This window comes from Cyanistes caeruleus, chromosome 8, assembly GCF_971803275.1.
Source record: "Cyanistes caeruleus chromosome 8, bCyaCae1.hap1.1, whole genome shotgun sequence".
In the NCBI taxonomy this organism is placed as follows: Eukaryota; Metazoa; Chordata; class Aves; order Passeriformes; family Paridae; genus Cyanistes; species Cyanistes caeruleus.
The window spans coordinates 29,936,045-29,949,375 of record NC_141708.1 but is presented as its reverse complement, the minus strand read 5'-3'; the positions used below and the strand labels follow the sequence as shown (position 1 = coordinate 29,949,375).

At 40.7% G+C, this 13,331-nt stretch overlaps 1 protein-coding gene across 8 annotated transcripts in view; it reads right to left on the bottom strand.

The window, feature by feature from the left end:
* Positions 1–13,331, bottom strand: part of ARID5B (AT-rich interaction domain 5B) — a 119,542-nt gene that overhangs the window by 11,477 nt on the left and 94,734 nt on the right. For all 8 annotated transcript variants that reach the window (XM_086899784.1, XM_086899787.1, XM_086899788.1 and 5 more), the window contains one exon: positions 9,125–9,222. In XM_086899784.1, coding sequence (XP_086755910.1) covers positions 9,125–9,222 — 98 coding nt within the window. The remainder of the gene's footprint in view (positions 1–9,124; positions 9,223–13,331) is intronic.

The following is a 13,331-nucleotide window of genomic DNA, read 5'->3' as shown; positions in this document are numbered from 1 at the left end:
AAAGACAACTTAAAATCAATGCAAGTTAGATTAACAAATCAGTACTATACTAATCCTGATTTATTATAATAGGCAATATTAAGTTTAATCACGTATTTTTGCTACTCAAAAAAAGATTTTCCTTTAATAAGTCCTGAATTAAATAATGGTGCAGTGTACTGAGTTTTTAGATCTGCATCATCTGATATTATGAAAAATTCAATGTACTTCTCTGCAGCAGATGTCAGAGGTCAGCAAATCTATTACAGTAATGTAAGTAAGCTGGCTTTCTGCCAACCTTTTTTTAAAAATCACTGAAGCAGATAATTTTATATTTACAAAATATTCAAAAATTCTCCAGGGACTAAATCTCTTTCCCAACAAAAAGCAGAAACTTCACATTAGAGAAATGTATTTCACAGTATATCAAACATGTCTTCATCACTAGCATTTAAAAAAAAAAAGCCCTTAATATTTATTAGTTAACATTTTTTTCCCCAGCTACAGAACTAACAATGCAAGTTCTCATCTGAGCCAGTAGCCACTACATATATTGATTATGCAGAATGAATGACTTCTTTAGCCTGACTCTGCTTCACAGGACACATGAGAGCAAATCTATTTATAGGCATGATTAAAAAAACAGTTACAACAATGCAAAGGATCTGACCAGCCCAGAAAGAGGAAGAAAATTAAATGTTAAGGTTGCAAATTTCCTCTTTAATTCTCCTACTGTGTATGGATATGATGGGGCTCTGGGTTTGGAGAGGAACCATATGCCCAGGACACACAGGTTGATGGAGGCAGGGAGGCAACTCAGCACAACTCCTATAATATTTTTTTGTATCACTGTTTCAGTGTTTATTTTTGTTTTCCTTCTGGCAGAATAAAATATTTCAGCATGTCTCCCATTGACATCATTGTATTTTCTCTAGGGATCCAAGCCAAACACAAAATAGGATCCACTGGAGCCTCTCAGCCCCAAGAATAATCTTGGAAGGCCTTAAAATCCCGAAGTCCACTCCTTGGGAGATGTTGCCCCATTTGCATGCTTGGCTAGGTTAAGGAGGTTAATTGCAACAGAAGTGGAAAATGATTTAAATTTGCTTCACTAAATGAATACAGCAACTAGTTAACCCATGGAACTCACTGCCAATGGATATCTTGGGGCCAAGGGATTAGTGAGATTATGCAAGGATTAGATGCTAATGTAAAACATGAGAACATTAAGCTGTTAGAGCTTCAAAAATGCTGGAAGGGGGCAGGTAGTAGATCTCTTTAGTGGTAGAAATTTGGAAAATGCTTTCCTCCTGAGCACGTAAGGCCATGGTGGTTCCAACTCCTTCCTCTGCAGGCACCACCAGAACTGGGGGGCAAGACAACTGTTTTCTTCAGTCCAAGAGGGCACCCATCTGCCCTCACAGCAGCCTGGCAGAGCTGCCCATAGCCCCTGAAGCCAGAGGGTCTGAGTGCAGAGCTGGGATAGCCCCTGTGGTGAAAACAGGCCCCCATCAGTAACCTTGGTGAGAGAAACCTGATTCTTCTCCCCTAGAAAATCAGTGGCAAATTATTCAACTGTTTTAAGGGACCAGCAAATGCTAGAGCTCTGATCCCAAGAGAAGTCTTGTCTTTTTCAGCCCGCTGCTTTTCAAAAGGATATTTCTTAGAGCACTGGTCCAGTGTAGGCAAGGGAAACAAGGGAAACCTTCAACAACGATGTTGGTGGGGACAGCCAGGAGCAGGAGGCAGCTCTACTGAGCACCAGCGACACATTCCCAGCAAAGAGGGAAGAGGAATAACCCAAACTTTAAGGTCTCAGTTTGTTTTCCAAAATGGGAATATAAAATACATTGAGGAAATGAAGCAGTGCGTTCCTGAAGTCTGATTTCCCCGGACTGCATTGTACAATGCAGGGGTTATGAAAGCAAGCTTCACGTGCTTTTATGCAGAACACAATAGCAATGGCTCTATTTGCATTTATCTGAAGTACAAAACTGGCACGTATTTTATCAGCAAAGACAAAATATGCTGGAGTTCAATTTTCTTTCCAAAGAACTTTCCTTCCTTAAAGAAATGGCTCTTTCATACTTTTAATAACAACTTTCCTCACAGCCCACTGGGAGTGCTGGTGGGTAACGAGAATGACTTACTGCTGAAAGGTGGGAACAGCATTGCTCGAAGAGAATTCAAAGACACTTCATTTTAAGTAAACTGGAAATTAGAGACATTACAAACACAGCTGTTGATTTAGCTGCACAGCCCAGTGAAGCAAGCTCAGGATCCTAGGGCTCGGCAGGGGGAGATGAACAACTCCAATCTCTTGCCTTTTGTGCAGGTTTACTGCATGGAAAAGGGTCAAAGGAAGGGTGGTGGGCATAGAGCAACTTCCCCAGATCACTCTACCAAAACCACTACAAGACTCTGTTTTAGCCATTGTGACCATTTCTACATCTAAAGTCTGGTAGGTCCATGGAGTCCCTGCATACTCCCTTATGCTCAGAACAAGCTTACAGTCGGCATTTTGCATTACTGGTGCAGGTCTCTTGGCAGGACTCCAAAATCCTGCCGACTTTCCCTGGGAACTCTGAGTTATACCTATATTGCACACAAACTAGGAGCATTCTCTTTCATGTCAACAAAATCCTGAAGTACAAGGTGAAGATTCCCAGCATCACTGGGCAATCTGCGGGAAAAGATCTTATTTGGTGCTTACTCATTGATGCTGCTCCTGGAAAAGAGAATGGCACACCTCCCACTGTACAGCACCCTCCTGGGGCAACTCAGCTCCCAGCAAGGAAAAGAGGCTTGTCCCCTCATGTCAAGTCTTTCCCTACTCCTGGATGTCAAGAAATAGATTGCCATGTGTGACACTGACTCCAAGCACTGAGCTGGAGTGCCAGGACCCCAAAGCTCTGGGCACTGCAGGGCCTCAGCAGCCAGTAAGCGCCAAGGCACATAGCAGGCGCACCTGGCAAGAGCCTCTCTGCTCAGGTGACAGCACACCCAGCAGCACTGGGCAGCACACAGCATGCCCCAGTTCTGCTGGGATAAACTCCTGGGTGAAAGGAAGGATGTAGGTGGTAAAACAATTCCCCACCAGAAGAGAGATCATCTGCTTGCAGGCACTTAAAGGCATTGCCCGACTGCCCAGCACTTTGCACTCAAGGACTCCTGCTGACTCTAGTGCTGACCAGTAAGTCACTGAGGCTGAAACCCCAGAAATTTTGAAAAAAATGCATGTTCTCAGATGTTTTGAAAGGACAGCTAGCGATCTGTTTTAATGGTAAACAATTACATTCCTTTGTCATCTGATACTTTTTAAATTTTGGGGAGGGGGGAAGTTTTCTAAGTTTTCAATAGATCCTTTGTTAAAGCATCTGTTACTCACATAATTGAAAAGATGTTTGTTCAGTGGTATGCTTGAGAGTACAGTTATTTAATCTTAATGATAAAGCCCTGAGGGCAGAAAATCATAAGTAGAAACCTCTTGCTATTTATCAAAAAGAAAAAAAAAAACCCAAACCAAAAACCTAGGAAAATAAAGAGAAAGCTGAGACACCTCATCTATCATCAGGCTTAAATTTGTGCTTGATGGAAAACTATGGAGACAATTTGCAACTTGCAAAGTTTTCTGGGAGTCTGGGACCAGCTGAAGTGTGAGGGGGGCAGGGAAGCGGGGTGAAGACAAAAATAAAACAAGGAGAAAATACTATTGCTTGGCAAGTTTTTCTTGGGCCAAACAAAGAGCCAGTTGTAGTTTACAGCATGACATAACATTTGATTAATTTTGGCCTGGGGATGTTTTCACACTTAACAATGTAAATCAAAACCTTCTATTAATTACAATGTGTATGAAAAGACAACCATAAGCAATTTCATGCAGATGCTATGCTAGCCCCCTACTTTTTGTTCTTTCTAATGACTGGCTGTTATTTCCTTCAAAATTCCACTGAAATGCTCACACGTTATGAAAGTTATCCAGACGCTTTAGAAAACCAAACAGCATTTGCATGGAACACAGGGCTCTCCTGCATATTGAATTACTGCACAATATCCTGAGGGTAGACAGACTTTATGGCTGTTAAAGGGAAACCATATAAGGGACTATTTTGACCTGCCTTGTGTTTCTGATCATATATAATTTTTACGTGAGAGATTTGGAAAGAAAAATGGCAGAATGGACTCTAAACTGTACAAGACATTGCATCTCCTGAAGTTTAGTCCCCTGGTAGATGTCTTTTGTGCCGATTTACTGCATGGAAAAGGGTCAAAGGAAGGGTGGTGGGCATAGAGCAACTTCCCCAGATCACTCTACCAAAACCACTACAAGACTCTGTTTTGGCCATTGTGACCATTTCTACATCTAAAGGCAGACATGTATATTGTCTGGTAGGTCCATGGAGTCCCTGCATACTCCCTTATGCTCAGAACAAGCTTACAGTCGGCATTTTGCATTACTGGTGCAGGTCAATCAAGCAAGTGCCCAAGGGCCACACTCACAGCCAGAATAAAACCTTCTGTAGGTCAGTGTCTGAAGTGTGGGCACAGCCACCCTGCCCCATTGTGAAGAACTACAACCCATCTCATCTCCTCCTCAAGTTCCAGGTCTCTGTGTCTCTGCAGAATTCTTTCCCATTAAGCTGCCTTAATTTTGTGAGAGCACAAGGCCTAAGAAATCCCTCTCCAGTTGAGTCTGACCAGACTGGTTTTCAAAATGCTAGTAATTTGTGAGGGCCAGCATAGGAGACACGCTGCTGAAGAGCAGGACTTGAGCCATGGGGCTCTCTGGGTCCATCCTTGCTGGAGACTCCAAGGAAGCCCGGCTTCCTGCAGCACCCAAAGAGGCCAGGAAGGGCACCTTCCAACAGTGATATGTCTGTCCACCAGAGAAGCCAAGGAGAGTTACTGCATGCCACTGCACACCACAGTTCCTCAGCCCATGTGTGTTTGCGCATAGCTCATGCACAGGACTTGCACTAGAAGAAACACAGTGAATGAATCACAGCCAGAGCTGGAGAAAGAAAAAGGCCCCAACAGGTAATTACTAGTATTTCTGTTTTGTTCAATGTATTTTATTTGGAACTTTTTATACCTTGACAATTAGCAGGTTGGGTTTTTGTTTGTTTGTTTATTTTTGGTTTTTGTGTGTTTGTTTTGGGGGGGAGTGAGTAGTAGTGTAATATTTACAAAAAATCCCTAACAACAGCATCATTGGCACTGTAGAAACATAGTCATGACACAGCTCATGACAGATAGTTAAAGCTGCCAATCATGTGTTTTGCATAAAAGCTAAAAGAAACCTCAAACCCTGCATGTGAAAACCACATCTGCCTTATTATGGGAAGACAGCATGGAGCATAGTGCTTTGCAGAAAAGTAGCCGTTTCTGAGGGTTTCTTGGTAAGAGAGAGAGAGATGTTGAGTACTGACAAGGGCTGTAAAAGTTTCACAGGAATGGTGGAGGCTGAATCAGATCATACCAACCACACATGCCTCTGGTTTTCTGTGATCGTGACAGGTACGTGCATTAGAGGAACGCAAATGAAGAAAGTAACGATCAAAACAACAACACCTTATAAGCTCTTTATGGTCCAAGTCGTGCACAGAGCAACAGTATCATGATGGGAAAACATTAATGCTTTTTATATTGGTAATCATCTGTAACATGAGCAATTAAGTACAGTACTAATGGACTCTAGCCAAGAGCCTGGTACTAATATTAAAAACTGACAGAGATTAATAGGTTTGGAAGGAAAACTAGGCTGACAAAGACATTTTTATGACGTGCTTGGGCCTATTTCAAATAACCCAATCACAGGCAGGTCCAGACCAGTCATGCCTACAGTGACAATAATGCATTCATTGGCATTGTATGATGCCTGTTATGCTTTAAATAAAAACATCCATTCGTTCTACTCAGAAACATGCAGTTTCATTATTATACTCATTAATAAAACAGAAGCTGTCTAACTAATATACAAATAACACTTACTGAAACACTGGCAGTCCTGCCTTATTTTAATATGAAAACAGTTACTGGAAACACGAACTGTATTAATGATAAATGAATCAGTTGAAAATGCACACAAAACCTTTCTTCCCCTTTATCAGCGGAACAAAGAAAACACTGCCCCAACTGAAGCACTCTACCTACTTATAGCACACCATTGGCTACTACCACAAGCCCTGCTCCAAACAGCGGGGTGCAGAGCAATACATTCCCCAAAGCCTTTAAATCTGGCTTTGTTCCAGCTTTTGCCATCCACTGTACCACCAATCTGCAGACACATGGTAGCTTTGCAGAGGTTATAAACACCTTTAGAGAAAACAGTATCTTTTCACTGGATTTGGTAGACAGAGAGACAATTTTGCCCTCTGCAATGCTTTTATTTTGTGTTTGTGCTTTTTTGTTTGGTTGGCTGGTTGTTGTTAATGTTTTTTTTTTTCCTCTCTCCTTCTGAAATGGCCTTTGAAATTGTGTATAAGACTCTACCTTTAGAAGGTGAACAGAAGAGAGCAGGAAGGAGGGATGGCAATGCCTGAACTGGGACGTATTGTACCATTCCACTCCTCAGAATCCTAAGGATGTCATTGAAAGGCGGCTGCCACTTGAATAGCCTTGATATGCTAAAGTTGATGCAAATATCCACTAGTTTCTCTTGGGAAGGAGTTGGTTAACACAATATGGTTGCCCTTGAGATCCAGTTGTAAACATGAATGGCAAGGCTAAGTCAAACAGCAGCAGAGCCAGTCAAGTCAGGGAACTGCCTGTTCTGCCTCCAGTAAGCATGGGAAGGCCAGTGGGATTCAGACAGGAAAAATCAGGAGATTTACTCAGCATTTGCTTTCCAGTTTAATTCAATTTCCAGTTTAGCTGTAGAGCTGTACAGTTTCAGGTTTGAAAATGTATGGTGTCCTGAATCATGAGTGTGTGTATTCCTGCACTGCAGTTCTAGTTTTAGATTAAATGTCACCTAAGCACTCTGTGTATAAATGAGCATTACATTTACAGGTGCTGTAGTTAGAATTACCAGCTGAAAGAAACCATGACAATTTAATTTACTTATTTTTTGAGTCTGAGGCTTACTGAGGAGCTTTCCTGGGGTAGAAGAAAAAGCATCTAACACTAGAAAAGTAGAGGCTGGATGAGCCTCTGAGGTCTTTTGTATATGTGTTTTGGTTTTTCAGACCAGATTTAGTGAAGAACATTTTAGATAAGCTCAGGGCTAACCTAGAAAATTTTTTTTCTCCAAATGCCATCTTTTGATAGCCTGCCAGGGATGTGGAAAATTAGGTGCTGTCTCATATCAGACCTAGCACAGAAATACATGATAGACTGGCATCCATGAACTCAGATTTGAGTTCTTCAGTGTATTAAAACCAATCTAACCATAAACTAGAAGACTCTTTCCTCAGACTAGGTCAAATCAAGCAGAACTGCTTTTGGGTAGCCTGGAAAGGCTTTTCCAGTCTGGAAGGCATCAGGAGTCTGCTCAGGTTTTCAAGTGTAAACAATGGGTTTTGTGGCACTTCAGAGCATATCCAAGTAACTGCTGAGTCAGTCACTCATGAGTCTCTATGCATGGGACTGCAATGCAAAGCTCTTGCATGCAAAAAAACACCAAACCACTAACACTGAACACTGTCAGGAAAGCAGAAGAGAAAGACAGGGGTTCATGGAGTATTTGTGAATGGCTCATTTATTTTTCCACAACTACAAGAGATGCGCTCTCTCAGTGACTCTAGGCTTTCAGCAATTCTCCCTCTGCAACCCAAACCCACAAAGACCTAATGCTTATGTGTGCTTGGGTCTCCCCTGTCAAATAACATCTCGCACAGAACATCTGGCAAGGGAAAAGCCAGACTGCCAGTTGGAAACCTGTCAGCTGGCTTGGGTGCAAAGGAAGCTCTGAGATTCTCAGGGCTATAATGTTAGGGGTGGAAGAGCTAAATACCCACAATCTGATGAGTCAATAAAACAATTTATAACATTTGTCTGCAACATGAAGGCAAGGAAAAGCCCCAGCTGACATGCACAGCAGCTCACTCACTTCACTCTGCTGCTTAGCTCAATCTCCAGAAAGCTTCTAGCATTTATAATGGCATTCATTACATGCAACTCCTCTGTGCACCCAAGCCCTTCTGCTGGAGATGTCCTCTGTAAATGAGCATGATCAAATCCCCCACCCTCCATGAGGATGGCAGTATCTCTCTTCAAGAGGCCTACACATCAGGCACTAAGGTAAGGAGAGAAACTTGCCATTGAACACAGCTCTGACGTGACACCTTCTGCACGGGCAAGTAGAATCTCTTCCTGAGCCCAGCAAAGTGACTTGGTTACGCCCAGGAAGAAGAGACTGAATTTTACTTATCTGAGCCAAAAATTGCTGAGCTTTTATTCACATTTGCTTGTCTAAGGAAAAGAAAAACAGAAGAAAAAGAAACAAAAAAAAGATAAAAGAAAAAGAAAAGGAAAGAAAAAGCCCCAAGAGTTGTTTCTAAAACCAAATCAAAACAGCATTCCAGCTCCAGTATTTTACTCAATGTGTGCTGGCTTCACAAGCCCTGGAAGTTATTATCTACATGGGAAGAATAAGAATTCAACAGTTCTGACCAGCAACAATAGTTGCAGAGAAAGAGTGTTTGGCAGCAGCTTGCAGGAAGGGAGGAGGGAAGGAATGCCATGAGGAAGAGAAATGCAACACTTGACATGACCTACAACATTAACAGCACCCTGCATTATGGGCCACCGCATTATTTTGATCAAAAAACCACAATTTGCTTAATTGGTATTCCTAAAAAATGATAGAAGACAAGCGTTTGCATCAATTAGCTGCTGTTTCTTATTTTTCCTTGAGTATGTTTTTCTCAGTTTTTTAACTTCTTTAACTGGAAAGCTGTTGCAAAAATTAAGATCTATACCAAAGGAAAATCAGATGCTTTTTTAATTTATTTAGTCACTGGAGACAGACACTCTGGTTAAAATTATAATGGATTGATTATCTGATTAAACTGTTGGGGAAATATTTACTAAATCCTTAAGAAGACTCTCTCTCTTTTTTTTCTAATTCTTTATAAAATGCTTTGAATGCTTTCCAAATTAATTTTTTCTTTATTAAACAAGCGTTTCAGATTTGTTATCTTACCGTTCATAATGTCTGCGAGTACATGTAGCAGCACTTGTGCTTCCAGGATTACCACCTAATTCATCATAAATATGTTTCCATTGTCGACGGGCTGTTATCTGTAAAAATAGCAATGGAAAATTTAATCTTGCATCTTTACAGATTCTACAGCATTTTAGTTTACAACAACAAATGCAGGTATAACACTTTCAGAACAGCATGTACTACAAACACTATAAAAGTCCCTACAGACATACAGAGCTTTGAGTGTCTTTTTTTTTTTTTTTGTTAACTATGTCTATTTTCTTTCTCTCTAAAATGGAGTGATCTGACTGATTCATTATCAAATCACAAGCCATACACTCTCAGAAATCAGAATCTCAATCAATACAGGGTCATTAACCATCAGAAGTTATGCAGACAAATCCCACGGTGAATTATGAAAATGAAGCTCAAACCGTACTCAGCTCAAATAATGATTACATAGTTATTTTAACGGAATTAGAGAAAATAAATCTGCTGCGAAACCCAAATCCATCACAGAATTCTGTAGATCCACAAAACCATAGTCTGTAACTAAATATGTTACAAGCTGTTAATTTTTATCCATTTATATCTGTAAAATATATAGATTAAATACTAATGAAATCTTAATGTACTCCAATGTTAACATTTGAGCTGTGTACTTTATTGGACCATACTGATGAAAATAAACATCTTGTACCATATTGAGTTGCATACCATGGTTCTAGTGTTTTGTGTTTTTTTTTGTAGAGGAATTAGGATTATACAGAATAACAGATGGAAGACCTGGCAGAAGGATTGTTTCTGAATACCACTTCATTATTTTATATATTCCGCTATATTTAAAACAGGAAGAGAAACAGGAATAGAACAAGCACAACAGATCACCCTTGTTTGCCTGCAGCTCATAAAAAAGGCCTGTAGAAAACTGTGAGGGAAATTTAGGGAGAATTTTGTCATTTGCTGCAGAATGCTGTGGATTTTAATATATTCAGCCCTGGAGGCTTCTTTGGAGCTACCCACAGAGAAGCCAATGGCGTTTACTGAGGAGCTAAAGGCAGCAATCAGAAGAGAACAAATACTACAACTTGCAATCTGAAGCCTGTAATTTTAATCTAAATGAGAGATAGCTACCATCATTAAATATTACAGAGTAAGACGTGTTTCTGTTTTGCTCAAAGCCAAAAGCCTGGCTGGAGTCTTATCATTTGATAATGATACAATTTCTTTAAATTTATTGTTTGCAGAGTTCTCCAGAAAACAGCAGTAGCTTTAACTCACTATTAACATCTGAGCATACTTCGCACCTATAGATACTTTGGGGAAAAAAGAAAGAAAGAAAAAAAAAAAGTGCTTTATCTTAAATCTTATATAAAGCTAAATGAACTAACTTCATTCACTAATTTTATTTTCTGTCTTTTTTATTAAACCCAAAGACTACCAGCACAAGGATTCAAGCAATTCAAGGATAAATTCCACACAAGCAAATTATTTAAATGCAAATCAAACACTCATCTGATGATAAGGTTCATCCTAAGTCTGTTTTGTTTCAGTTCTTATGCTGTCTCTTCCCCAGGCTACCCACACATTATTATTAGTACTAAAGTACTTGAATAACCAGAGTCCTAATGAGCCATAAAGAACATCACATCCTGAGAATATGAATGGATGTGCCTTGTGCAACCCAAAAAGTCAAATGAGAGTTGGACCAAGTATCCTGCTGTGGAGGAATGCCTGGATAGGAAGCTACCTCTGGTCCTGCCTTCCACATTTCACCGGTCCTCATGACAGACAGAGGTGTGGCCAGACACGGAGCCTTCTTGGAGCTCCCAAAAAATCACAGATCACTTGAGGACTGCTGCAACCAAACCTGTGGCAGGGGGGATGAAAGTGCATGAAGCTGCTCTGGGGTCTGTGCTCTGGCCCTTTGACAAGCACAACCTGGCTGGGCTTGCAAGGCTGTCCAGGACCTGAAGCCTTGGCTAAGAACAGTAACCCTGTGCAGAAACTTGAAATGAAAGCCAAGGATTAGTTAGCAGGAGGACTACTGTAAGTCCCCCTCATAAACATCCTGATGTAACTAAGAAGCATGGTCTCCATTTTCAAAGGGAAAACTTTAAAACCCTAGTCTCATTTACCATGAGCTGACTCAAGTCAAGCTGGAACACTAGGAAACATAACTAAGGGGAAAAGTGAATCCCTTTGAAGTCCATGGATCATTTTTTGTGTCTCTTTCTTCTAAGCTGCTTAGAATAATAGTAGTTTCACAAACATTTCCCCAGCTTTATCCAATTCTACATCTGCAATGGACCAGAGCTCCTTGGCAATTAACTGAGTTGTACCCTCCCACAGAGGGAGTTTAAATTTGACATTCCCTGAAACAATTGTTATTCTAACAAAGCTTGGGGCCGAGTTTTTCCCTGCTCTGGAAAGTTTATTTTTTATGCTTAATAAACTTCAAAGGACTAAAGGAACTGATTAATTACATCCTTAAACAATATGAACAAAATGCTTCACTGAGGAAACTGTACTCTTGTCATGCAGGGCAGGACTGCTCAAGCTGGATGTTCTGGTTCACCATACCCAAACTGAAGACTGCCTTCCTTTCTCATACAAGTTCTTCTCAGCCACCTCAGTGACCAAACATCCCAAGGAGTCAGGAAAGGATAATGCTTGGCAATGTTTTGCTTATGGTTGTGGTTGCTACCAAAAATGTCAGCCTCTGCTGCTTTAGTTTTTTGATTTGTTTTTCCTTACTCCTAATAGCATATATATCACTCCCAGTGCCTGCCACATTTCTAGAAGTGCAGGATGGTCCAGACTCACCCATTAATTGAGGCAATTTCACAGGCCAGTGTCATCTCTGACAGCTTCACATTCCAATACTGGCTTTAGTTTTAAAGTGGCCTTCTGGGTTGTAGAGCCCTCCTGCAATTTGCTCCAACATACATCTTCAAAATCCTTGAATCCTATGATGGGCCCACTGGAAGCAAGCACCTTTGAAAATCTCTGACATGTTTCCCAACCACCAGAAATCAGAGTTAAGCAAAGAGACTGGCCTGTCCAGGGATGTAAGAGCAGATCTGATTTGGTTCCTATAAGCACAGTATTATGCAGTGACTGGTAGTCCAGGGAAAAAAAAAAAAAAGCCATTATCTATTAAAGCAGAAGACTGTTTACAAACATGCTTTTAATGGTGTCTTCTGCTTTGAGAAATCTTAAGGTCTTCTGCACTGCATTTCTAGCTCCCAGCTCCCTTCCTTGAAAGGCTTTTTGCTTATTTCCTGCTGCAACATAATGGGTCATGGTAATACAAACTAATACAAACTCAGTTCTGGTCAAGGTACAGCTCTCTTCAGAGCTCTGGGTATTAGTTCTGTATGAAACAAACCCAGTTAGCTTTGCATTCCACTGATATACCAGTTTCTTTGGGCCTGCCCAGACACAGGACTGATGTATGTGTCAATCACTAATTTTTAAAAACTAAAGTACTTAATTGCTGCTTCCAGGAGACAACAGCTAAATGGGATCCCACAGACCTTTGGTAAAATCTAAGCTGCTACATACTGAAGGTTAAGCTTCACCTAATTTTCTTTTTATCCTTTATCATTCTAAGACATCTCCAGGTAGAGTCCATTCAGCCACACAGCCTTCTGCAACATGCCAAGGCATTCCTTTTATGTTGACTCAAAAGGAAAAATGCTACTTCATAGTTTGCCAAGGACAACACTTCAGGTAAGCCCTGGAAGTTTCCCATCTATGAACTTCTGCATCTTTTATTCACTTACCTTAGAGTGACTGAGAAAATTCCAGGCAACAGGTGTTAAATGCCACTGCAGCTGAGCCCCCTACAACATGGCACCATTCCATATTTCATCCAATGATTTGAGGACATTTTAAATCATTCATACTGCGAAGGTCCGCTATAGAGAGTGCTTTCCAATGCACTCTCCTATTATTAGTAACAAAGATGCTCATCTCACATATCCTTTAAGAGAAATATGATTCTACCAACTACAAAGAGACAGCTTCATCTGTTAAAGTCTTAAATCAGTTTCTACGGATTGCTGTTTATATTAAGCCTGTATTATGTTCAACAAGTACAAGGGAGTGTGGTATTGCACAGTCACAGATGGCAACTAACTAAGAATTAATAATCAAATGGAGGAGAAATTACTCTTGTAAGTACTCTAAATGGAGAGCA